This window comes from Molothrus aeneus, chromosome 17, assembly GCF_037042795.1.
Source record: "Molothrus aeneus isolate 106 chromosome 17, BPBGC_Maene_1.0, whole genome shotgun sequence".
In the NCBI taxonomy this organism is placed as follows: Eukaryota; Metazoa; Chordata; class Aves; order Passeriformes; family Icteridae; genus Molothrus; species Molothrus aeneus.
In genome coordinates, this window is record NC_089662.1 from 9,443,981 (window position 1) to 9,468,006 (window position 24,026).

Sequence of the window (24,026 nt, forward strand, 5' to 3'; positions counted from 1 at the left end):
TGTGAGCAGGACCTACAAAAGGGCAAATGTCAGGGAGGAGAAGTGAAAGTTGTATTTCACCACATCGAAATCCAGGTTTTGTCCATCCTGCTTTGAGGCACCACAAGCTCTGGGCATCATGGATGGCACTGGAAGGATGGTGGAGAGGAACACACAGATTTTCCTGCAATCCCTACACGTTATTTTATCTTTTTAGTCTCTCCAGTATAGCTCTCAGTGCCTTGGACTAAGCTGTGTTTATAAACCTGGTGGGGAACACTCCTCTCCTCCTGCTTGTGCCTGGGGCTGCTCTCTGGGCAGGACAATCTCAGCACTGGAGCTCCCAGTGATGGGCTCTGCTCTGATCATGGAAACCAACAACACTGGCAAATTACTGGACACAGAGATTCCAGAATAACCTCTGGTTTAACCACAATTAATTACTTCTGTACAGTTTATCATGACCACAATCATTCCAGGCTTACAGACAGCATGTTTCTCATGTCCCTGGGATGCACACCAATCACAAGGGGAAAAGCACAGAGAGGAGCACTCTGTAACAGCCAGGCTGCTCAAACCACAGATTTAATGACATCAGTTGCTGTGAGAAAGCAATTTTGCAGCAGGAGGGGTCCACAGACCCAGTGGAGTTTGTATGTGAACAGCTTACAAAGAAGGAGTTTATTTCTTATTTCATTCCCAAGAAGTTATATGCAGTATTTGTTGGGATAGTTTTGCTTTAATTTGTTCACCTGAACAGACTGAAAGTAGACAGGAGAGACTTAACCATGGCAGAGAGTCAGAGTTCTGAATCAGTTTGACTCAGAAATAACCTCAGCAGCATGGCCAAAGCTGACTGCCAGCCTCAGCCCACGGACCCTGAGCACCCACAGTTGGCTTTTCCAGCCTGGATTTCAGTGCTGTTCAGTTTGGGTCAGGAATTTTGGTCAGCAGAGAACCACCCTGATGGAAGAAGTGCCACCCCCTCATCTGGCTCCCAGCAAACCAGGTTTTAAGCACCTGTTGTTGGCCTTTTGTCATCTCTGTGCTCCACATTTCAGCCTCACTGCTTCTGGCAGAACCAGCCCTGCACCCCCTCCTGCAGTGACATTTCCCTTCCCTTCACCTTGATGGACAGGTATGCAGAGGCTCCTGGCAAATGCCTGATTCCCCTCAAACACAGCAGCTTTGTAGCAATTTCAAGGAAAAATAAATATGCACATGAGTGAGTGAGGGACCCAGGCATGATCTGTTTAAATCAGATCTAAATTGCTGGAAGAATGAATGGAAAAGTGTGCAAGTTGTAACAGGGAGTTGTTAACCACCCTTCTCTGTCTGTTGGTTTGTTGTTTTTTTTTTTTTTTAATTGAAGATGAATGGAACAACTGCAGTGTAACCGAAGCCTTTAGCCATGGGAAACACTTGCTTTATTTTTCCAGCTAATAAAATGAGGTCATTGTTTATAAAAAACAGCAAACATTTGATAGGTGGCTTTCAGAACCCTGATTGTCACCTCCAGGAAAGCAGAGCCTGCCCTGGCTGCAGAGGTGTGTGTGCCAAACAGCAGCAAAAAGTCAGCATTTTTCAAATTCCTTGAACTAAAATTTCATTTTTGCTATTTTGCAATGCCACCAAACTGCTCTTGATTTCCTTGAAACTTCTGTGCAACTGCTGACAAACAGGATGCCAAACTCTGGCAAAAGCACTGGGTTGTGTGGGATCTTTTCATGTTAACCCAGGTTATATGGGATCCAAAATCCAGAAAAATAAACTCCTCCAGCCTGCACTGCTCCAGGCTTACTGCAGGCTCTGATTTGGGCAGAAGCTTCCACCCTGTTGTGTCAGTAAGGATGAGTTCAATATTATCATAGAATCACTGACTGGTTTGGGCTGGAAGGGGCCTTAAAGCTCATCTCATTCCACCCCTGCTATGGCAGGGACACCTTCCACTGTCCCAGGCTGCTCCAAGCCCCATCTAACCTGGCCTTGGGCACTGCCAGGGGCAGCCACAGCTTCTCTGGGCACCCTGTGCCAGGGCCTCACCACCCTCCCAGTAATCCTGGTTTTAACCCAGATTGGGCACAGTTAGACCCCAGGCTGTGGATCTTTTCTGTGATTAAAGCAAGAAACAGAGACTTCCTCTCTTCTGCCGTCTCAGAGGCAAACCCACCACCATTCTGCCTCTTCCTGGCTGTAAATCAGGAATAAGAAATGCACCTGTCTGAAGTGGTGGAAGTCACCCATCTGGAGGAGCTCCCTCTCCACAGCTCCCCTGCCACACCCCAAGCCCCAGCTCCAGGACTCCCTGGTCCCTCCCCATCCATTTCTGCCGTCCGTGGTGCCAGCCAGGCTGAGTGTGGCCCCTGGGGCTGAGAGGAGCACAGGGACAGCAGGCAGGGAGCCCACAGCAGGCTGGAGCCTCTCTCCTGTTACTCACCCCCAGGGAAGGAATGTGGAGACAGCAGCACATGGAGCAAGTGGCGAGTATTTCCAGAGCCTGGAAAACAGGGGTGTGTGGGGAGCACACCACTTTCCACTTGCTCCAGTTGTGTGCTCAGAGGAGATTTGGAGGTTAAGGCAGTCAGAGAAGCCTTTTTTTGTACAGGAAATTTTAGAAGTAGTCACTTTAGTTAAGGAAAAAAAATGCCAGCCACGTATTTAAATCATCAGGACTAAAAGTGAGGATTTGCAGGCACTGTGAATTATTTCCATCCTCCACAGTCACAGTCTGGGGACGTTTCCTCATGTCAGAGGTCACCCCTGTCTCTGCACAGGAGGGCTGGCAGGAGCAATGTCACCTCCTGTTCCTCTCACTGCTGGGCACAGGAGCAGGGCCAGAAACAGCCCCGAAGGAGACAGGGGCTGCCCGAGGCAGGGAATAAATCTGTCCCACATTCCCCGAGTGCTTTGCCGGTTAAAGGACCTAAAACACACTAAACCCCACAAATTCACCAACCCCTTTCTAGTTTCTCTTGGAAACTTCCTCTATTTCAGTTCCACTATTGAACAAAAGTGGAAGCAGCACCAGAATAAAAAAAAAGTCAGGAAAAAGTTCCACTTGTAGGCTGAGCTTTTGCAGTTCCCCCAGCCCATCAGGCTGAACCCACCCACACCTCCAGGTGGGAAAAACCCACACAGGTGACAAACCCTTCCAAGCACTCTCTGGCTACAATATCCTAGAGGAAAGTAGAGTTTTTAGAGGATATCCTAAATAGTAGAGTATTTTAGATAGATAGTACAGTATTTTAGAGGATATCCTGCAGGACAGTACAGTTTTTAGAGGATATCTTACAATATCCTAGAGGAATGTACAGGTTTTAGAGGGTATCCTAAATAGCAGAGTATTTTAGATAGATAGATAGATAATACAATATTCTAGAGGATATCCTAGAGGATAGTAAGGTTTTTAGAGGATATCCTAAATAGTAGAGTATTTTAGATAGATAGATAATACAAAATTTTAGAGGATATCTTAGAGGATAGTACAGTTTTGTACTATCAACCACAAAACAGAAGGAAAAAAAAGAGATCAAAACCAACCAACAAAGTGCATTTCTCACAGCCACATCCCCTGAAGAGCCCCAGATCCTGGTTTGTTTAGGCTGATGTCAGGGAATGTGCCCTGAAGCCAATTCACCCTGAAGGAGGGGACCTGTCCCCCCTGCCCGGCACCCAGCACTGCACCAGCTCCAAGCCGCCCAGAGAGCAAAACCCTGCAGGAATTCCCTTTTTGCTACACCCATACATGCCCCAGATAGCAAACCTCTCCTGGGCATCCCAGAGAGCAAAACCCTGCAGGAATTCCCTTTTTGCTACACCCATACATGCCCCAGATAGCAAACCTCTCCTGGGCATCCCAGAGAGCAAAACCCTGCAGGAATTCCCTTTTTGCTATACCCATACATGCCCCAGATAGCAAACCTCTCCTGGGCATCCCAGAGAGCAAAACCCTGCAGGAATTCCATTTTTGCTATACCCATACGTGCCCCAGGAGAGCAAACCCCTCCTGGGCATCCCTGCAAAGCCAGCCCCGAGGGGAAGGAAGGAGGCACAGACCTGTCGGAGTCGGGAGGTGGCTCCGGCTACATCCTGGGACGGGGGCAGGAGCTGCCCCGGCGCCTCATCTGCTCCTCGCAGCGATCCAAGATCGCAATCCCAGCAGCCGGGAGGGATCAGGGAGGGGAGGGAGAGCAGAGGGAGAGGGATGGGGTTCCCGCACCTCCCTCTCTACACGCACGGCTTGGCCCCTTCGCGCCGCCAAAAGAAAAGCGTGAAAAGCGGGAGGCTGCTCCTATGGGCAGGAGCACACGGCTTTTAGGGGATTTGCTAATGAAATAAAATAGAATCTCTGTGCGGGAGGCTGCAGGCTGATTTCCTAGAAGGCAGCAACAAGTGCTGGCTCCCTCCCACGCCGAGAGTGGCCGGGATGAAGTCAGCCCAGCCCCGCTCGCTCCCATCAACAGCTGTGCGCGCACGGATGGGGGCTGTGCTCCCTTTGCTTTGGGAAATTAAGCACATCTGCCAGTTCTGCAGGGCCGGAGGCTGAATCGTGAGCTGGAGCTGCTCAGCTGGGAGATCCAGCCCTGCGAGAGGGATCCCCAGCACCAGGAGCTGCTGGGAGGGACCCCCGGTGTGCCAAAACTTCTGCTGGATGGATTTTGTCCTCGTTGTCAGGAGGGGATGACTGACGGTGACATTTCTTGTTTCAGAGGCAACTGCAGGGGCTGTCAGCATCAGTCTCCCATCACAACTGAGGTTTAGGACACTTGCATTGCCATTCAGCTGGAAACATGGATACCTTTGGAAGTGTCAAGTTAAATGGGGAAAAAATCATAGTTTTCAAAATATTTTGCACATTAAACAAACCTTTGTTAGCTCTTTGCAGTTTTGTTTTATAATCCTGTAAGTACTTAAAAGCATCACAATGTACAGACCAAAGGATAACACCAAAAGGAAGCACTTAAATAATAGAATTACAGAAGGATTTGGGTTGGAAGGGACATAACAGAGCATGTTATTCCAACCACTATTCCTTCCACTAAGGAAGCACTTAAATAATAGAATTACAGAAGGATTTAGGTTGGAAGGGACAAAGCATGTTATTCCAACCCCTGCATGGACAGGAACTCCTTCCACTATCCCAGGTTGCTCCAACCCAGTCCTGAACACTTCCAGGGATGGGGCAGCCACAGCTTCCCTGGGCAAAAAGTGGGCAACAAATCTTCATAAAACCAAGCACAGAGCATTTTGTACCCCATGGAGAGAGAGTTGTCACTGCCCTTTGTGTAAATACCACAAGTTGCCTCTTCTGGAATTCCTGCTGGGTTTCTGATGTTGCTCAGAGCTGCTGCAGCTTTCTTTAAAAGTAGGAGAGAAAGAAATGAGCACTTATCTTCTGAGCTTTCAAGGAATTCAGATCCAGAATTAAAAATCCCTGCTCTGACACAGGAAAATCTGGAGCTGTTTTCAGTGCTCGTGTTCAGGCTGCTGTTTCCTGACCTGCCTTTCCCAAGGTGCTCACACCATGCCTAAACCTTCTGGATTTGACCTTAGTGCAAGCCAAGCACGCTGGGTTAAACCTTTGGGACATCCCAGATACCCAAACTCTCCCTAAAGAGAATTTAAAAAGCAAACAGGCAGATGGAGGTTTCTGAACTCACGCACTGAATGCTACAAATAACAACTGTGAGTTTGTTGAGGAGATGGTCTGGTTCCACTTAGGGGCTGGAAGGACCCCAATTATCAATGCAAACATCTTGCCTGGACCCTGTTCCAGGAATTCTGTGCTCCAAGTTGTCCCATTACCTCAGCACCAGCTCTGGGGGAGCAGAAATCCCTTTATACCAAGGGAAAAAAAGGAGCCAGCAGTAGGGCAATACCTGATACACAACTGACCCCAGATTCTCCAAGAAAGTCAACCCCATTTTAACACAAATCAAAATTACTATCTTTGGCCTTTCTGGGGTGTTTTTAAGGTTTGGTTTGTGGCCAAAGGAGCTGCACTGAGGACCCTGCCCTAAGCAGCAGTGCTGGCAATCATCCTGTCCATGCACAGCACAGCAGGCTAATCACAAACAGGATGCTCTGTGAACTGGAAGGAAGGAAACCTCCCTAATTTCTTGTTATTACCTGTTTTTCTATACTGAGCTCACTTTCAGGGTAGTTTGCAAGGAATATTTTGCACTGGCTGCAAATACAGCCATCCTTCAAGCAGCAGCTGACAGGGAGCTGGATTCTGGTGGCTTTTACTCATTTTTGTTCCTTCCCAGAGCCAGATTCAGACCAGGACACATTTCCTTTTGGCCACGCTCTGGTTTTGGTCCCTCTTTTACCCACTGCTCCCCACTAGTTTGCTAGCAGCCTATGATGTTGGGGATCTCTGCCTGCCTCCCTGCTGAGGTGAAGCTGATTAATGAAATTAAGCATTATTAAGGGGTGGGGACACAAAAAGCACAATCATGGAAGTGTCACCTTTTCAAGAAACAGCTGTGAACAGCAACCAGCCCTGGCTGTGAGTGTGGCTAAGCCAAGAGAGTAGCAGGAGCCTTAGACTCTACAAGGAACCCACATTCCTTTATCCATTTCCTTATTTTCTTGACAGAGCCGGTGGCACAGCTTATGGGGCCATCTGGGGAGCACATTGTGTTCTTGGGAGAGTGCACAGACAGCTCAGGGCAGCTCAGACAGACTCACTTGGTATAAACTTCTTGCTGCTTACCAGCTTTGCCACCTGCCTCACAGCTTGGCTGGTGGAGGGCTTCATTAAGTGCTGAATTCTCACAGTGGCACTAAAAAGGAGCTGCAAGAGCTCAGACACTCTGAGAGCAGGTAGAGATAAATATTTCAAGAGGGTAAAAATCCAAGATTTGTCCATTCGAATGTATTTATTTGAAAATACATCAAAATGCCTGGGTAACACATCACAGTGAGTGGTCAAGCTCGGTCCCTCCCCACAGTCCCTCCCTGCCTTTCCAAACAGCCGTGGCAGGAGGCTCCTTGGCTCATTCAATGGCTTCCATGACTTCCATCACCAGAGTCCGTGGTCCTGTCATGATGAGGCTGCTGATGGTCTGATAGTCCAGGTGCAGAACATACACCCCATTGACTGAGAACACAAACTGGCACACCTGCAAGAGAGGAGGGACAGCTCACCTCCAGCCCCACAGCACCTCCTGCCCAGGACTGGCTGGAAATGCTGGCTGAGATGCAAATAACTCGTGTCAAAATCCTGGAAAGCCTCAAGCATCACCACCCTGTAGCTACACCAATAATCACAGGGCTGCAATCACTGTGTCATAAAAATGGGACCAAGGGGATTTAGGCTGTGAGCTAACAGAGGGAAAAAAAGACTCATTTATGAGCAGGGGATCATTTCACAGATGGAAATGAAACACAATATTAACATCCAGCAATTTGGTAGCAAATGAGATTAGGTAAGTAGAAATTAACTGGGCTCTTGAGTAAATGAAACAAATTCATCCATCCTCTTCCAATCCTGCCTGGAGCAAACAAGGAGTCACACTCTGCCTCTGAAAAATTCCATTGTTTCAAATATTCATTTGGCTTTAGACTTATATCAGCCTTTAGAAATTACTCCCTTGTTGCTGGGGTTCCTGTAGGGAAACAGCACTTCTTTCATTCATGCCTAAGACTGCACACCAAACTCACGTGCCTGGGCCTAAAGTGAGTTTCAAGCTCTAAGTTCATTTCTCCTGAGCTGTAAATACTGGAAGTTACTTGATGAATCAAATCAAGGCATCAATTTGATATTATTAAAGTTTTGTGTGCATGGAAAACAGCTCAATGGAGAAGTCCATTGCTAATAGCAGGGAAACAAAACGCTCAGGAGCTGAGCATTTCAGGAACTATGACTCAGGACAAAGTTCTGCTCCTTCCCTGCCTCCCTGGGGTTATATAAAGTCACTGGAACTGAACTGGGAATTCTCTGCTTTGTCTTTAGTAGCTCAAACCATTTTGACAGTTCCAAAGTCTGGCACAGGGATGGTTTATTTTTGACAGAGATTTTTTTAAGTTTCAGCTGCCCACAACATCCCTCCCTCCCTCCATCTCTCCCAGAGCTCCATTCCATCAGTCTGATCCCCAGGGCAGCAGGTGGGAATATCATGGAGGACGTGTTCAGCCCAAAAAGCTCAAACAGGACACAAATCCTGTCTCCTGTTTATTCCCCATGGGTAAGAAGTACCTTCATCCCTGCAGCAGCAGCAGGTCCTCCTGGGTCCACTGCCTGGATGTGGCAAGGTCTTCCTCCTCGAACCACAAACCCCCAGCCCACTGCATCCCCCACAATCTGCAAGGAAAACAAAAACTCCTTCAAAAACCAAGGAATGGGCTGCAGAGAGGTGATGCAACAGCTCCTAGAGAGACAGAGAGCTCATGATCCTAACCTGTTACGGGCAGGAGAGAAAAGGCTGAGCACCAAGTGAGATGCAGAGCTGATTAATTGCTCCCTGCAAAGCTGCTTTCTATTTTTTATTCATTAACTAATTAATAAATTAATTAATTTTTTGTTAATTCCCTGTCAGCCTGTGCAGGAAGCAGAATCACAGGCAGCACCATGCAAGGTGAAGCACCTCGAGCATGCTTGGGAACATTCCCAGGGCACACACACCTGCTGAGCTTTTCCTGGGCACAGCAGAGCATTTCCTGGCTGGAAGGGGCTGCTCTTGCCTGGACACTCTGGTGCCAGCCTGCCAGAGCAGTTTGCAGTGCTACTGCAGCCCTCTGAAAGGCCCAAAAGAGAAAAGGAATTCCCAAGGGACTTTGCACATGGCCCATAGAAATAAATAACAGCAACTGCAGAGCTAAGCAGGAGGAAATGAGCCGTGAAAGGCCCAGGCTGGCAGAGTTGAAGGGCAGGGCAAGAGCATTCAGGAGGAGAATGAGCAGCACTTCCTCAGACGTGCCATGCCAATCACCAGCTTGATTTTTCTTGCTCCATCCCACCCCTTTGTACAGCACACTTAATTTGGGAACCTGATCCACATTTCCTGGTGCCAAACCAGCATGGCAAGGCAGCCCTCACACGTCTCACACTGCTCTCTGTGAGACTGCCCCTCTCAGAGGTGGACACTGAAGGGGTGAGACACAAAAATAGCCAAGTGCAACAGGATCCACAGGGCAGGAGCTGCCCTGCAATATTTTCACCCACCAGTCCTACAGCGTTAGAAATAATTTTAAAAAGCAAAAGCCCCAAACTTGAGTTGTCTGCAGCATCCTGGAGATTCGTCCATGTAAAAAGCCCAACATGAGGAGGGCAGGAGTGGCCCTTGGATGCTCCCCCCACCCAGTGCAGCTCCATCAGATGCTGTGGATCAAATCAACACCCCTGATCTGCAGAGGGACCTAAAAGATGCACGAAGCTGTGCATAAAGGGTGTGACAGAGGGTGAGTGTCACAGTCCCAAGTGCCACAAGACTTACTGATTTTACAGTTGGCATGGAGCTGGAGGGAACAGAAATCACAGAATATCAGAATGGGTTGGATTGGAAAGGACCTTAAAGATCAGCTTGTTCCTGCCATGAGCAGGGACACCTTCCTCTATCCCAGGTTGCTCCAAACCCCATCCAACCTGCCCTTGGACACTTCCAGGGATCCAGGGGCAGCCACAGCTTCTCTGGGCACCCTGTGCCAGGGCCTGACCAATGGCAAAAAAAATTCCAAAATGGGAGATTTTTTTCCTGGCCAGATTTTTTTTTTTTTTCCTGATCTACCTTATGGATGTACATCAAGCTCTCAGAGGGGCTGAGCACATTTCCACCCACAAGAATGTGTGAAGACATTGACCCCTAGAGAGTCACCAACAAAAAGCCACGAGGATGTGACAAGCAGACAAAGCTTTAGTATGGAGAGGTCAGAGCAGCCAACAGAAAAGCACCACAGAGCAGGCAGGGAGCTGGGCACTGCTGGATTAGCAATGCCACTCCCAATGGTCACTCACAGTCAGCGTTTTCTTGACATAGGGGGCCCCAGGGGACAGCAGCTCCTCAGTGGTGACAGGTCTCTTTAACACTAGAGCAGAAGGTGACAGATTCCATCAGAATCAAGGGGTTTGTACAGGAAAGTGCAAAACAAGGCAGCCTGGGGATCACCCTGGGCTGGAAAACAGATGTTAGAACCACAGTTCCTGCACACAGAAACCTTTGAGTTCATCTCAGTGGTTTGCCAAACACACACACAGAGCTTTTCAAATCAAGGTGCAGAGGTGAGGATGAGGGGTTTGATGGGTTTGGGCCTGGGCTGGAGCCCGTGCCCTGAAGGAGTTGATGTCTCCCATATAACAACAGGCAATGCAGAAGCCCAGACCTGATTTGGGGTTGCACTCAGCCACAGGAGGGAATACCAAGGTAGGAGGAGCACTGAAGTAGGTGTTGGAGTTTCCAGAGAGGGAAGTGATGCTGCTCCTTCGAACTGCTGAGACAACTTTGATCTCCTTGTTGGTCTGGACTGAAAGAGGCACATAAAAAAATTTCTATGTAAAAACAGAGTAGATTAAAAAAAACAAACTTCCCCCTAAGCCTGACCTACACTTGAAAGGTATGTGTGCACAGAAGAAGGTATTTGAGCTTAGAAAGAGTAAAACCAGCTTCAAAGAAAGATCAAGAGCTGATCTGATGCTAAGCTGAGTTCTTTTCCTGGGCCAGGGGGCCGTGCTAGAGACTGCCAGTGCATTGTGACATCCACCACAAACCAGTGGGATGGGTGTTCCCTTCATGGGGTGCCAGAGGAAGCTCTCAAACTCTGCTGGAGCGACACCCTCATCCCTGGGGTACTCTGGTAATTAATCCTTGCTTGCACACCCGCGGTTACCAGAGAGGAAGCTGCTGTTGCCTGGCTCTGGGTTGAGCTTTCGGAGGCAGAAGGGGCTGTCAGGGCTCTCGGAGAGGGCACGGGCAGAGTTCTCATTGAGCAGCTCCGTCAGACGCCGCCGCCGCCGGAAATTGATCCAGAAGTGGTAGAGGATGTCACTGTCAAAGAAGTGATGCCTGTTGGAGACTAGGAGAGAACAGGGGAGGAGGGAGAGGCTGAGGGGGTGGAACAATAAATAACAAATATCCTGAGGGTGTTGCCCTGATTTTTTAAGTTTTTCTAAGCCTTCTGAGGTTTACATTCTTGTAACGAACTTTCTCACACACTTTATGTAAATAACTTATTGTTTTGCATTCTTTTATGGAAGAAGAGAAATCTGATAAACTGTTGGTTTGTCCAGTGTCATTGGAGAGGTGGCACTGTCACCCTCCAATCCACTGTCACTTTTAGAAATCTATAAATGTTAGAACCAGAAATTAAAAGTGCCTTTTTTTTTTTTTTTACCTTAAAAAAGCTGTGTGTGCCCGTTGTGTTATTTCGTGTCCTATAGCGACACTAAAGGGACCTTCATGAATCGTTTTTAACGCCCCTGTGCCCTACTGCAGCTTTTCTGCCTGCAGGGAGGGAGGAACAGCAGGGCCACCTCCAAGGCAGCGCCATCTCCCAGGGGTGCCCTCAGTGGCACAGCCCGCCAGCTGCCCCTGCCCCAAGGCACTCAGAGGACTCCCTGCCTTCCGAATTACAGTTTAATTATAGCAGATGGATAGGATCTCCAGCCAAGAGGAGCTAAACATGACATCCTCACGCCCCAGCCCTCCAAACCCAGGGGTGCAGCCCAGCCCCGTGGCCGGCGGCTTTGAAGAACTGAAGAGCAAGAGCTCAGATTTCATCTCAAAGCCTTTGTGGATGGTAAAGATTGCTCCAGTTTCAAAGGTCACCAGCTCCAAACATAGAACTCAAAGGCTCCATTGCCATCTCCAAGTGGGCACTTGACCAGCACTTGTTGCATGGCATGAATGGGGATTTGTTCCAGCCTGGCTCACCATGCTGAATGATCCCGTGCTCCAGCAGGGCCCGGCCCAGCTCCACTGCCTCCTGCCTGTTCTCCACCTCTCCCTCCTGAATGAGCCAGTCGATCATCTCAGAGCCCAGGAAAGTCCTCTGGTACTTCACCGAGTTCTCCTCCCTCACCTTCAGGATTGACTCCTCCACGCTCACCAGCCTGGCACAGAGGTGGGACAAGGCTCCCGTGATGCCAAACATCCCTGCCAGCCCCCAGGGGAGCTGCAGCCGGGTGAAACAAGCTCAAGAGCAGTGGGAAAAGCATTGCAGCCAGAACATTCCTGCCGGGGAGCAGCGGGAAGGGAGGGAGGAACCCGGAGCTGCAGTCGGACACCTTTGTAAATCTTCAGCACAGCGAGGCAGCAGCTCCAGCAGAACCAGGTGGGCTGTGAGCTCAGCTAAAGACCGCAGGGAAAGCCAAGCAAGCGACTGAGCGTGGGTAACAGACGGCAGAGGGTCCAAATGCAAGGACAAGGTGGGTTTCGGTCAGCAGGTGCTCCCTGGCAGCGTGTGAGAGCTGAATCCGGTGTCTCCACGAGAGGGTGCAGCCGGCTCAGCCATCAGAGCGCAGGGACGCGCTCCCCATCCCAGGGCACGGCTGCGGATCAAGGGCCAAGCACGAGGGATGCACACCTGGCAAAGGGGCAGGGACACACCCAAAATCACCACCCGGCCGGAGGGAGGACCCTCCTTCAGGGCCGGTTTGTGACTCCCCCTGCCAGGGTGGGGAGGATGTGAAGCTGTGAAGAGGCTGTTGAAGGAAACAGGTCCAGAGTGGGCTGGGGTTAAACTCTGGAATGGCTTGGATTTAGAACCAGAAACAACTGACACAACGAAAATGAAACACTTGGAGGTGGAAGGATTTTTCTCTACTCTCTGAGAATAACCTTTTCCATTACAAATTTTGCAAATTAGGCTAAGAAATGGGCTATGAATAGCCTAAATAGGCTAATGGGCTAAGAAAGGGGCAGGAACCCAGGCCCACGAGGGTCCTGAAAGTCCCATACCTTGCTGATTTGGGTGGGACATAAGTCCTAATAGAGCTGGTGGAAGCAGTCCACACAAGGAGGCTGGAAGAGTGCTGGGAATGGCCCCTGGATGTGCTCACCCCAGGAGCACCCAGACTGCACTTCCCTGCAGCACGTCCAGATCCTGCACATGGGCTGGAGCCCTTGGAAGCACCCATGAGTTCATACCAAACTCCAGCCCCATGCCCTGGCTGTCCTGCTGCTGTGGCAGGGCGCAGGAATCAGCATTTCCCAGCGGGACAGCAGGGAGTGCAGAGAAGGAGAAGCAGAGCCAGGGGCTCCCAGCTGCAGGGCAGCAGCAGGCAGCAGGGCACAGTCCCAGTGCCCCAGGGCCAGGCAGGACTCACGTACTTCTCATAAAGGCTCTGCCCCCTCAGGAACACCTTCACGTCCTTGCTGAGGGGGAAGGTCCCGTCGTCCTTGCGGAAGCGGTAGAGCAGCTTGGCATCCTTGTAATCCGAGTGCTCGTCACAGACTGCAGGAACACAGGGCAGGGGTGTCAGGGACACACAGGGGCTGTCCCCCGGCTAAAAGCTGGGAGGGCTTCGTGCCACGTCCCTCCCTGTGCCACTCGTCCCATGGAACAATCAGCAGCCAAGCCCTCAGTCCCCAAAAATTACCTGCCCATGAACAGCTGAAGCTCATGCTGCTGGGAGAGGCCAATCCCAAAGTACAGACCCTGGCAAAGATGGAGTTGGGAGTCTGCATTTTGTCCCAAACATTAAAACATTCATTAGAAAGAACAGGACTTTTTTTTTTAATTTAAGTATTAATGTTTCGATTTGGACTAAAAGAGGATGAACAGAATTGCCTCAATCAACTTTTTTTAAAACCTACAGCCACACATAAGCAGACTTAGAGAACAGAGGAAACAAAACCACACTGCACTCAAACTCCCATAAAATCACCTCTGTCTATCAAAAACACTCATAAGCTAAAAAAAAAATGACACAAACAGTTCCACATAATTTTGTGCCAACCCTGCCCAATTCATTTGCATGGCAAACTGACCTCAAGAGAAACTTTCCTTCAAAGCCAGGTGCAATACAACTGGAATAATTAAATCTGCATGAAAAGCCTGGGATTCATCCAGGGATGGGCACACAGTCTGTAAATGCATGGCTTTATAGTTCATGTAACCTTTAGCAGGTAAATATTTGGGATATAAAATATTTAAATATGTGAGATAAACCTGCCTGAAACAGATTCCTAGACTACAAGTTAAAAATAACAACAACAACAAAACTAAAATAAAGACCAAAAAATCCAACCCAAAAGTCATAGTTCAGCTCTTAAAAGTCAGCCTGCCTTCAGCTGCATCCACCTGAAGCAAGAAGAAGAAATGTAAGTGGTAAAAAAAACCCAAACAATAAAAGCCAACAAAAACCAGAATAAAGAATATGCCTGGAAAGCAAAGAAAATTAGTCAAAGGGAAAAGAAAAACCACAAATGTTTCCTCACTAAAGTAACATCATCCACTAGAGTAAAATTCAAAAGAATCAAGATACTTCTTGTGAAAATTTTAACTCTTTTTCATCCTTCTGAGCAGACAGGCAAAACCACATTCCCCTTCAGGTGAGCAGCAAAATGCCAAAACTTGTCAGATTATCTCGGGCTCATCATTCCTGCAGAGCAGCTGTCTCAGATGCAATCAGGACTCTAAAGCTGTGACTCACCAAGCACGAGGGCAGGATGAGAAAGTTGTTTTAACAACCTTTAAGTGAAAGTCTGCAGCCTCATCATTCCAAGGAGCAACTATTCCAAAGCCATTGCAACCAGGAATAGAACAAAAAATCCTACAGGACTGTGCCCATAGAAAACCAAAGCAGTTTTTTTCTATTTAAAGACCAATTTCACTGTGTTTCCAGTGTGTAACAGAACCAAAGCTCAGAGCACACCAGACAATTAAGAGGCAGCACAATGATCTTCATGAGATAATTATCTGGATGCCAGGGGACACGAGGGCAAACAGCTCAGCCAGACAATTGCCAAGCACCCAGCACTGTGCTGGCAGCCCTCCTTCCACAGGACTAACAAAATTAATGGACACAAGGCAAGTTGGAAAGTCAGCTTCTGTGTCCTGCCAGGAATTGTCACAGGAGCAGGAGGGACATGTCTTAATATGCAATCAAAACAGTGCTGGCACCTAGGGCTGCACAGGTTTAATTAACTAATGGATTTATTTGAAACTGTCAGCCAGAGAGATGGAAAAATAACCAGGTGTAAGTGTTAACGGTTAACTGAGAACTCCCTGCTTCGGTTTTTTTGTGATAAAGCCCAGCAGCAGTTTATTTTTATTCTAGGCAGTTTAATGTAAAGGGCATTACCCTCAGCAAGGAGCAGATGGCAACAGGGAGTGTTTGCATTGCAGTGGTCAAAGGCAGCTATTTTTGGACCCCAGAAAAGAGGGGGGAGGAGAGGGTTTGGTTTGGTGTGGTCATCATCTGCTTCTGTCTCCTCAGCTGCATCCTGGTGTGACAAACCAGCACCCAGCTCCTGCCCCAAAGCCCTGGGAGCTCAGCCACAGCCCTTCCCACCCATGGCACAGGTGTTCCAGGGTTGTTTGACAGTCTGGGGGTTTTGTTCCTGGCTGGGCCTGAAAACCACATGGACAGGAATTGCTTTTTGCCCATCTGAAGCACAATTTGTTTTCTGTTGTTATATCGGGACCAAGGGCTGGACCTTGCTCTGGAGCACAGAGCCCAGTAGGTGACCTGAGTTAATTCAAAACTCCCGAAAATTCCAAAGAAATTTTAAAAAGAAAAAATCATGACTACTGCCAAGAGCTGGGCTTGAGCATCAAGCTGCTTTTTCTCTACACTTCCTTTTTTTTCCTTCCTTTTCAAATTTCTTTTTAATTAGGTTCCACAGACAAGCCTTTGTAATGGCAGCATACACTCAAATCCCAAGGGAGGCTTTCCTATAGGATTGCTTCAGCTTCAGGTTCAGGTTCACAGGTGTCAGATTAAATTTTCCTTGGAGTGATGTGGACTCCAGAACCCTCTTTGTCCCAGCATGAGGAAACTGAGGAGTACTGGGGTCTTATGGTGCAGAGGTGAAATGTGCTATAATTCAGCTTCCACTTCTGCATGACACAGACATGGGCCAGACCAGCTGCTGTACAAACACCCACCTGCCTGGGTACAGGAATACAGGTCAGGTGTTACTGAGCTTGCTTTCAAAGGGGATTCACTTTAGATGTCATTTAACCAGTGCACAGCCCAAGCTCCTTCTCTGGTGGGCAGGGAACTCACAAAATTCACAGAATGACTGGGTTGGAAGAGACTTTCAAGATCATTGAATCCAACCCAGCCACAACACCTCAACTAAGCCATGGCACTGAGTGTCACATCCAGGCTTTTTTTAAACACATCCAGGGATGGTGACTCCACCACCTCCCTGGGCAGCCGTTCCAGAACTTTATCACCCTTTCCGTAAAAAACTGTTTCCTAATATCCAACTTGTATTTCCCTTGGTTCAGCTTGAGACTGTGACGTCTGGTTCTGTCAGTGCTGCCTGGTGAAAGAGACCAACCCCACCCGACTACCATTCAGGGAGCTGTAGAGAGTGATCAGGTCACCTCTGAGTCTCCTTTTCTCCAGGGTAACCAATCCCAGCTCCCTCACTTGTTCCTCACAGGGCTTGTGTTCCAAGCCCCTCACCAGCCTTGTTGCCTCCTCTGGACATGCTCAAGCATCTCAACATCCTTCCCAAACTGAGGGGCCAGAACTGGACGCAGCACTGGAGGTGTGCCCTCACCAGTGCTGAGTGCCTGGCACATCCCCCAAAGGCACACAGCTTCACACCAACCCAGCCCCATCCAGCCTTCCCCAGCCTCTCCAGGAGCCCTCACCCACGGCACGGTGGCACACAGGGACATGGCCACGGCACACACGGGCTAAGCAGACACCCAGCCCTGCCCTGGGGGCAGCAGGAGCCCCACACACCGTGGTGGATGATGTAGTGGTCCATCAGCTTCTGCATGAGGCGGATGGCGGTCTCGCGGTCGGGCGCCTCCTTGTGCTCCACCAGCCAGTCCGTCAGCTCCTTGGCCACGAAGCAGTTGGGGTACGTGCGCAGGTGGAACCTCCTGTCCTTGATCAGCTTCCCATCGTGGAGACGGAGCCTGGGGGGAACAGCAGCCGCTGAGCACAGCTGGGCTCTCAGGGGAGCTTGGGTCTGATGGCCCAGAGCTGTCCAGCCTGGAGAGACCACCCTGGATGTGCCGGGGCTGGTGCCAAGCAGCCAGGGACTGATCAATTCAACCAAACCCCTCGGCACTGCCAGAGTGCACCAGCTAATCCCAGGGAGCCTCTCCACCATGCCCTTCTCTCCTCCTGCCACCACTCAGGTTGCCTGAGCAGATACAGGATTATAAATTAAAGGTGACTCTGATGAAGGGGAGAGAGAATAATGCATCTGACTCCATCATTAGAAGGATAATTAATTACGTTATTATACTGTACTGTGTACATTGTATCTGCCATGCACTCGCTCACAACTGAACTCTGATTCTCTCATGACTGTCCCATGACAGTCCAACACACACACACCTGGCAGGCCAAGGGAACTAAACATCCTCACTTTGGGTAAACAGTCTCCATATTCCATTCTACTTTAGCACAACACAACAGCAAATGAGATAAGAATGGTGCTTTCCTTCTTCTCTGCTTGTCTCACAGCTTCTCTCTGAACAGAGGCCATGTGAATACCACAATACAGTCTGACCCATACATGTATTTTCATTCTAAACAAGCCTCTAAAACCCACAGCAGCCAAGCAAAGAGGGTGAAGAGGGGATAAAACTCAGAAAATAAAAAGTACATGTATTTGTATGTACAAATAGCACATTTGTATTTGTATACATCTCTTGGCATGATTCCGTGTCTAGTTCCCTTCCCCATGGCCACAAAAGCTGCAATAAAGCTGCCCCCAGGACAGAGCCTTACTCGTAACTCCAGGTGGGAGCAGTAAAGGAGCCCTCCCTTCTCCTGTCCAGGCAAAAAGTGCCAGGTGGATCCCAGCACTACCTGGTCCCTGTACCCACTAACCCACAGCAGCAGTTGAGAACAGTCCTGGCCTTTTCTGGTTCCAGCTGGGATTGATTTGGACAGAGTTTACCCTAAAACAACCCTCCTCTTCCAACAACCCCGATGCTATGGCTGGTCTGCAGCTCTGATGGAAAGGTAGATGGGGGAAGGTTACTCAGGTGAGCACAGCTTTGACTTTCAAAAGGACCTTAGCAAGTGAGTGAGGCACAAGGCACAGAGCTCCTCTGTGCTCCAGCCAAAGCCAGCCCACTTTGGCAGCAGATCTGTCCCGGGGCCAAACTTTGCCCTGTAGCCATGACTGTTCCCAAAACACCAGTGCTGGAAAATGCCCAGAGTGTGCAGCAGGCTCCAAGGGGAGATGTTAATTAAACATCTCTGTAACTCCAGAATGGTTTTTGTTTCGAATTATTCATCGCAATTCCCAGTTTTGCCCCAGGCCAGTGAATTTTACTAGGGCAATAAACACTGCAGCCTTTTGTTATTTCATGCCTCAGGTTCTTTTGTTCTTTTTGCCTGTTGGACAAAACTTGTAAGTACCTCACAAGAAGTTTGAATACCCTAAAAACTCTCAGCTAATAGTGGATCATCCTATATTGTAGGATTTAGAAATACTAAGTTCCTAAAAGTTTTACCATCAAATGTTTTGTTGGAAGAATAATTAGTAATTGATCGTCACAAGTAATGCTGAGAAGTTGACAGAAGTTTTCAGAACTTTCTGCTAATTAAAATACTAAACTAAAGATTCATGCAGAACTGGCTCCTGGCCTTGCCTTGCACAGACCTCCCTCAAATCCTGAGGTCCATACCCAGCCTTTCACTCTTTACCTGGAAGGCTGATTCCCACATGTGAGCAGCACTCGTTCTGCAGATGGATTTTACCCAGAAAGAACACTCCACAGACAGCTGCCTGGCTATTATTAGAGTTTTTGTCTTTTTTCTTCCTTTATTTCATGGTCCACTGTCAAAATGCAACCAGACACAGTCAGCAGCACATCCTCTGACTGCAAGCAGAGGATCCCCACCCACGGAGGAAGACACAGCCAATTTTATGTTTTCTCTCCTTCACAATCAAAAAGTGGGAAGGCACTTTAGAGGAGTATTTGGAAAAGATAAGAAATGTTCCAGGAGTGCTGTATTGCCACCAAGAGTCTACAGGAGCTTATATATAGAATACATATAGTCTATATGTATAGGAGTCTACATATATGAATATATATATATTTACACTCACATACACACCCTATACATATAATAATACATAGACCATAATCACACAAGGCCTGAATAGAAACTGGTTAGGAGAACACTATTTTCACTATTTTATTCATTTTATTTGAACACGTTTCAGAATATATTAAAAAATGCTGAGATTTTGAAGGAGATAAATAAAATTTAAAAAGAAAATATTTTTAGGAAGCAACGCTGCCAAGGCCTAAGATTTAAAAATTTAAAAAATACATTTATTCTGAAAATATTTGTTCGGGAGCAACTGCCAGGACAGGAATTAAGTGGTATTTCAGGACTTCTGGAGCAGCATTTTGGACCTTTAAGTGCTGTTTTAAACTCGTGACGAGTTTTCCCTCTGTCCTGCAGACTCAGGGCAGCGGAAGAGGCTCGACTGGAATGTCCTTGCAGACTTTTCACTTTCCTCTTGTTTACTGTTTCCTGTCAACCCTGAAGAGACAAACTTTGTCCTTCAGGCACAGGATGTAACAGCTCTTGTGTGATGTTATAAAAACAAAGCTGGTGAAACCAGGAGTGGGTTCTAACCATGCTTCCAGATAAATAAGATTAAGGACACGTGTAATAATATGCAATATTATGAGTTTTCTAGATGGCAAAATCCACCCTGTGGACATATTACTTCTTCAAAAGGGAAAAAAAAAAAAAGCAGAATAAGGTCAGGATGAAACACTTGCTGGAACATGAGAATGGGCTCTTATGAAACACTCCTGGCTTGGCAGGCAGAGCCTCCACGTGCGTTTGCTTTGGAAAGGTTGTGTTGGGAAAGCAAATTGTTTCTTTGTCAAGGTCACTACAAAGCCATCATTATTCATCCTGGGTAACCTTGTGGAAAGGGACATCCAAACAGAAGAGGAATAAACTCTCCCTCACCTTCCATGTAAACAAACCTTGAGCATCTCAAATGACAAGGTGAATCTTTCAAGGATATTAATTCCAGTTCACAGCGCCACAGCAGCTAAGAACAAATGAGTGGCCTTGGAAAGATGCATCATCCAAAAGTTCTTTTCTGTTCCTATCTTCACAGGAACAAACAAACAAACAAAAAAACCCAAAAACAAAACCACCAAAACAACAACTAAGTGCTCACTAAAAGGCAGCAACAGACACAGGAGCATTTCTGCAAAGCAGCTGCTGCTGGAGAGGCACATTCAGGCAAAAGAGCTGCTGCAAACACTGCACATTTTGCTGAAAATGGGCTCAGCAAAGCCCAGTTTGCATCACCCCCAGTCTGAAAAAGCACCAGTACATGTGGGGACACAGGCTTTGCATGCCTGTGACAGCCCAAAGTGGTACTGAGAGGTTTCATTTTCCCTGGATTTAAATATAAGGATAGGAAGATTTAAATCTCAAAAAGAAATCCCAGCAAACACAAGTCTGCTTCCCAGTCCTCTCACCAGGGCTATGAATTTAATAATTAGCTTTTTAAGGACATTCTGACCATGAAGTCTCATCTTTGAATAAAGTTCACTGTTGCATCAAGCAGTGCCCCATGATTCCTCAAGGAAGCCATGCTCTCCACAAGAGATCCACGTCCAACAGAGAACCACCAAACCTCCTGCAGACAAATGACTTTTGGGCAAGAATACAAATTTTAGCACGTTCAGCCACACACCTTTAGTGAGCCCAATTTCCAGAGCATCAAAGAATGAGCACTTTATTTAACAGCATTTCAGTTTGAGTATCCAAATAAAACACTTGCCAGCTCTGAAAGTTTTGGACAGTGGCAGAAATTGCAATTTCATTCTTTGTAGGAAAAAATTTTCCTTCTCCTCTCACTTTTCCTGTGCAAGATATAAATTTACTGAGTACATTTTATGTTTAGGAGTGATTAATGCAGCTGAACAGAGCTATTAGAGCACAGCTGCTTCTCTTGACCATGGGAATACCCAGATGAAAGTGCACCAGGGCTTGTCCATACTTGAGGAACTCTGATTACAGCAGGGTGTGAATGCAAAGCAAGGAAGCTGCTCCAGAACCTCTCTGTGCAGATAAGCCATTTGTTGCAATTAGAAGTGACTAATTGGGCCTCTCTTACAGAATGCCACCCAGGAATACACAACGCCCAATAAAACCAGTGTGATTTTCATGCAAGTTTTTATGTCTGACACAAGAGGAATGACAGCAGACGTGAGGAATGAGCCTGAGCCAGCAGCTCTGTCAGATTCAAGGCCAAAATATCAGTGAAAATTTTATTTTTGGCTTTCTAGTGAAGAGAGACTCAAAATACAAAATTTTTTCCCCCTCCCTGAACCAGGCAGCTGTTGAATTAGAGGGACCCTGGCAGATAGGCAAACCTAAACCCCCCTGGCCTATCTTCCACTGATTCCTTCAGGATCCACTTCATTCCCAGCCATCCACACGTAGCATTCCTCCAGCCCTCGCTGTGCAGCTATTCCTGGCTGGGAAACACATCCTGACACTGAACAGACTCACCCCTCTGGCCAAACCAAACTCTGAGGCATTTGCAAACTTGCTGGGAAGCCAAAGAACTGTAAAGATGGAGCAAAGGTTTGTTTGATTTAATGTAATAGTGGGGAGGCAGGGCAGGAAGTGGGGAGCAGGGAAAAACAAATGTTTGATGTTTCGTGTGGATACAGCAGCGTTATTTGCTGATGGAGGTTTACTGAGTCAGGGCAGGCTCCTTTCCATACCTCTGTATTCCACATCTGGGGAAGAGCAGGGGAGCACAACGTGGACATTTATCCCTGTCCATCTGATGCTGTCTGACACATCACCCAGCCTCTCTGCCTCAGTTTCCCCATTGCTCTCCAGCAGCTATCCAGGAAGATCCATACCACTCACTCCTGACCTGCCAGGCTGTGAGATCCCCAAAACACAAGGGAGAAATTCAAAATCTGTGTGTTCTGCCTCAATTCTCAATTCCCCTTCCAGCCAGAGGTTCAGTGGAAGGATCAGCCCAGCTCCAGGCTGGTGCCCATCTCCTCATTTTCCTCCCCAGGTTTTACACCAGCAGCTCCTTCCCATCCTTGTGCACCAGAAACAGGCTCCTGCCCAGACCAAAGCAGAAGGATGCAACTGCTGCATGTCCAGCCCCAGCAAAGGACCCTCCTCTCCCTCAATGTGAAGTCTCCGATTTTGGGAGCTCCCCAAACCAGGAAACTTCAAGGCATTGCAGCTATGGGGAAAAAAATAAAGAAGAAAAAAGAAAAAAAGATGGATGTCCCCAAAACTACATAAACTTTGGGGTTTCTATTCACCTTTAGCCCAGTGTGCAGTGTACTGGGAGAGTTCTGTTCACAAACAAATTTACTGTATCCCCTTCTCTTGCTTACAGTCACAATCACCAAATGGTCCAGGGTCTGATCTGCTCCTGTCCTGCAACAGGCATGGGGAAGTCACATCACCCCCAAATATGGAACACAGCTTTAACACACAGCTTGGGTATTTTATTTTACTTTCTCTCTCGATACCTGACCCCTTCCTTTGGTCCAGGCTGTGGGGCTCAACTTAAAGCTCAGTCACTCCAGATAAGTTACTGGAAATATAAATATGAATAAACCTGCTCTGTCCCTTGGCTGTATGCTCAAGATGGGGCCCCAGTCCTTAGGTGGAAATTATCAATCCTTGGTACAGTACAAATAATAAAGCTAAAGCTAACAGTGCTCACTGAGAATGGAGAACAAAGCTACACCAAGCTAATTTTAGGGCTCTGATGATAGCACGCTCAGGCTCTGGACTATTTACATTATCAAGGATATATTTCCTATTTTCCACCCACAATTCATAACAAACCAGAATAGCTCCAGATACAAATAAGCAAACTGCTCTAGAGCTAGGAAAGCCCACAGTCAGATGCTCAGAAGCAAGGAGAGGGTTCTGACCCCACATACACAAGGAACACATTTTCTCAGCCACACACTGCATAGGAGGATGGATTTCTGTCTTCATAAGAAGAAAACCCTCAGAAACTACTAAAGGACTGGGACTAGAGAAGTTCCCAAAAGAGACTTTCAGGAAAGGGAAGATCCAGTTCAGGCACATGGAATGCTCTTCCAAGTTACCCCAAAAGCATCCCCAGAAGTGCTGCTGTCCTCATCCAGCCAGGGTCAGGGACCTTGTGGGGGCTGCTCAGTGGCACCACATCACTCCCCGTGCTTTGGGGAAGGTGGAACGGGACAAAAAAATCTGTGGCCATCTAAACTCAGCCGTCAGTGCCCTGGTACCTGGGAGGAAGGGTGGGAGACGCCAGAGAGGAGCAGCAGGACAAGGTATAAGAGAAGAGGAGCTGGCTCAGCACTCTGGTGGATGAAGGAAGGGTCAGCAGGCACTGGAGAGGGGGAAAGAGCTCTCTCAAGGATAAAGCTCTGAGCCTGCTGCTAACGGGACACAGCCCAGATCCCCGTGTGCAGGAGGACCCCAGGACCTCCTACCTCAGCTGCTCTCCAGCAATCATCACCTCAGCCCTGTAGTGCTGCTCCGTGGCTTTCTTCTTGAGGCTGCTGCTCAGGCTCTCCATGCCGGGCCGGCGATGCTCCCCATGGGCAGGCCGGGAAGATGCTGCTGCCCCCGCCGCTGGCCCCGGGCAGGTGAGGCAGCCCGGAGCTGCTGACTCCGGCCCCACGCCTGTTCCTCCTCCTGGGCAGGCTCCGGAGGAGGAGCCTGCTGCAATCTGAGCCCAGCTCTGCCGGCTGCTGCCTCGCTGGGAGCCGGGGAGGTGACCGCGATGCTCCCTGCGCTGCCGGGGGATGGCTCCGGGCACTCAGCGCCCGGGGGATGAGCCGAAGATGGACAAAGCGGTTCCTTCCTGAGGCTGTAGCCTTCCTATGGGGGTTAAAGATGTGCTGTTCCCCAAGGCAAGCCGTGTGCCTTGCTC

At 48.3% G+C, this 24,026-nt stretch overlaps 1 protein-coding gene across 1 annotated transcript; it reads right to left on the minus strand.

Annotated features, from left to right (window-relative positions):
* Positions 1-6,893: 6,893 nt before the first annotated feature.
* Positions 6,894-23,773, minus strand: LOC136563930 (DEP domain-containing mTOR-interacting protein-like). The gene is made up of 9 exons (XM_066561616.1): positions 23,584-23,773; positions 16,844-17,022; positions 13,248-13,371; positions 11,850-12,028; positions 10,807-10,992; positions 10,303-10,443; positions 9,938-10,008; positions 8,183-8,287; positions 6,894-7,106 (listed from the first exon to the last, which is right to left on the minus strand). Exons 1-9 carry the CDS (start codon positions 23,667-23,669, stop codon positions 6,981-6,983), a joined length of 1,197 nt encoding a protein of 398 aa, XP_066417713.1. The 5' UTR covers positions 23,670-23,773; the 3' UTR covers positions 6,894-6,980.
* Between the last annotated feature and the right edge of the window lie 253 nt (positions 23,774-24,026).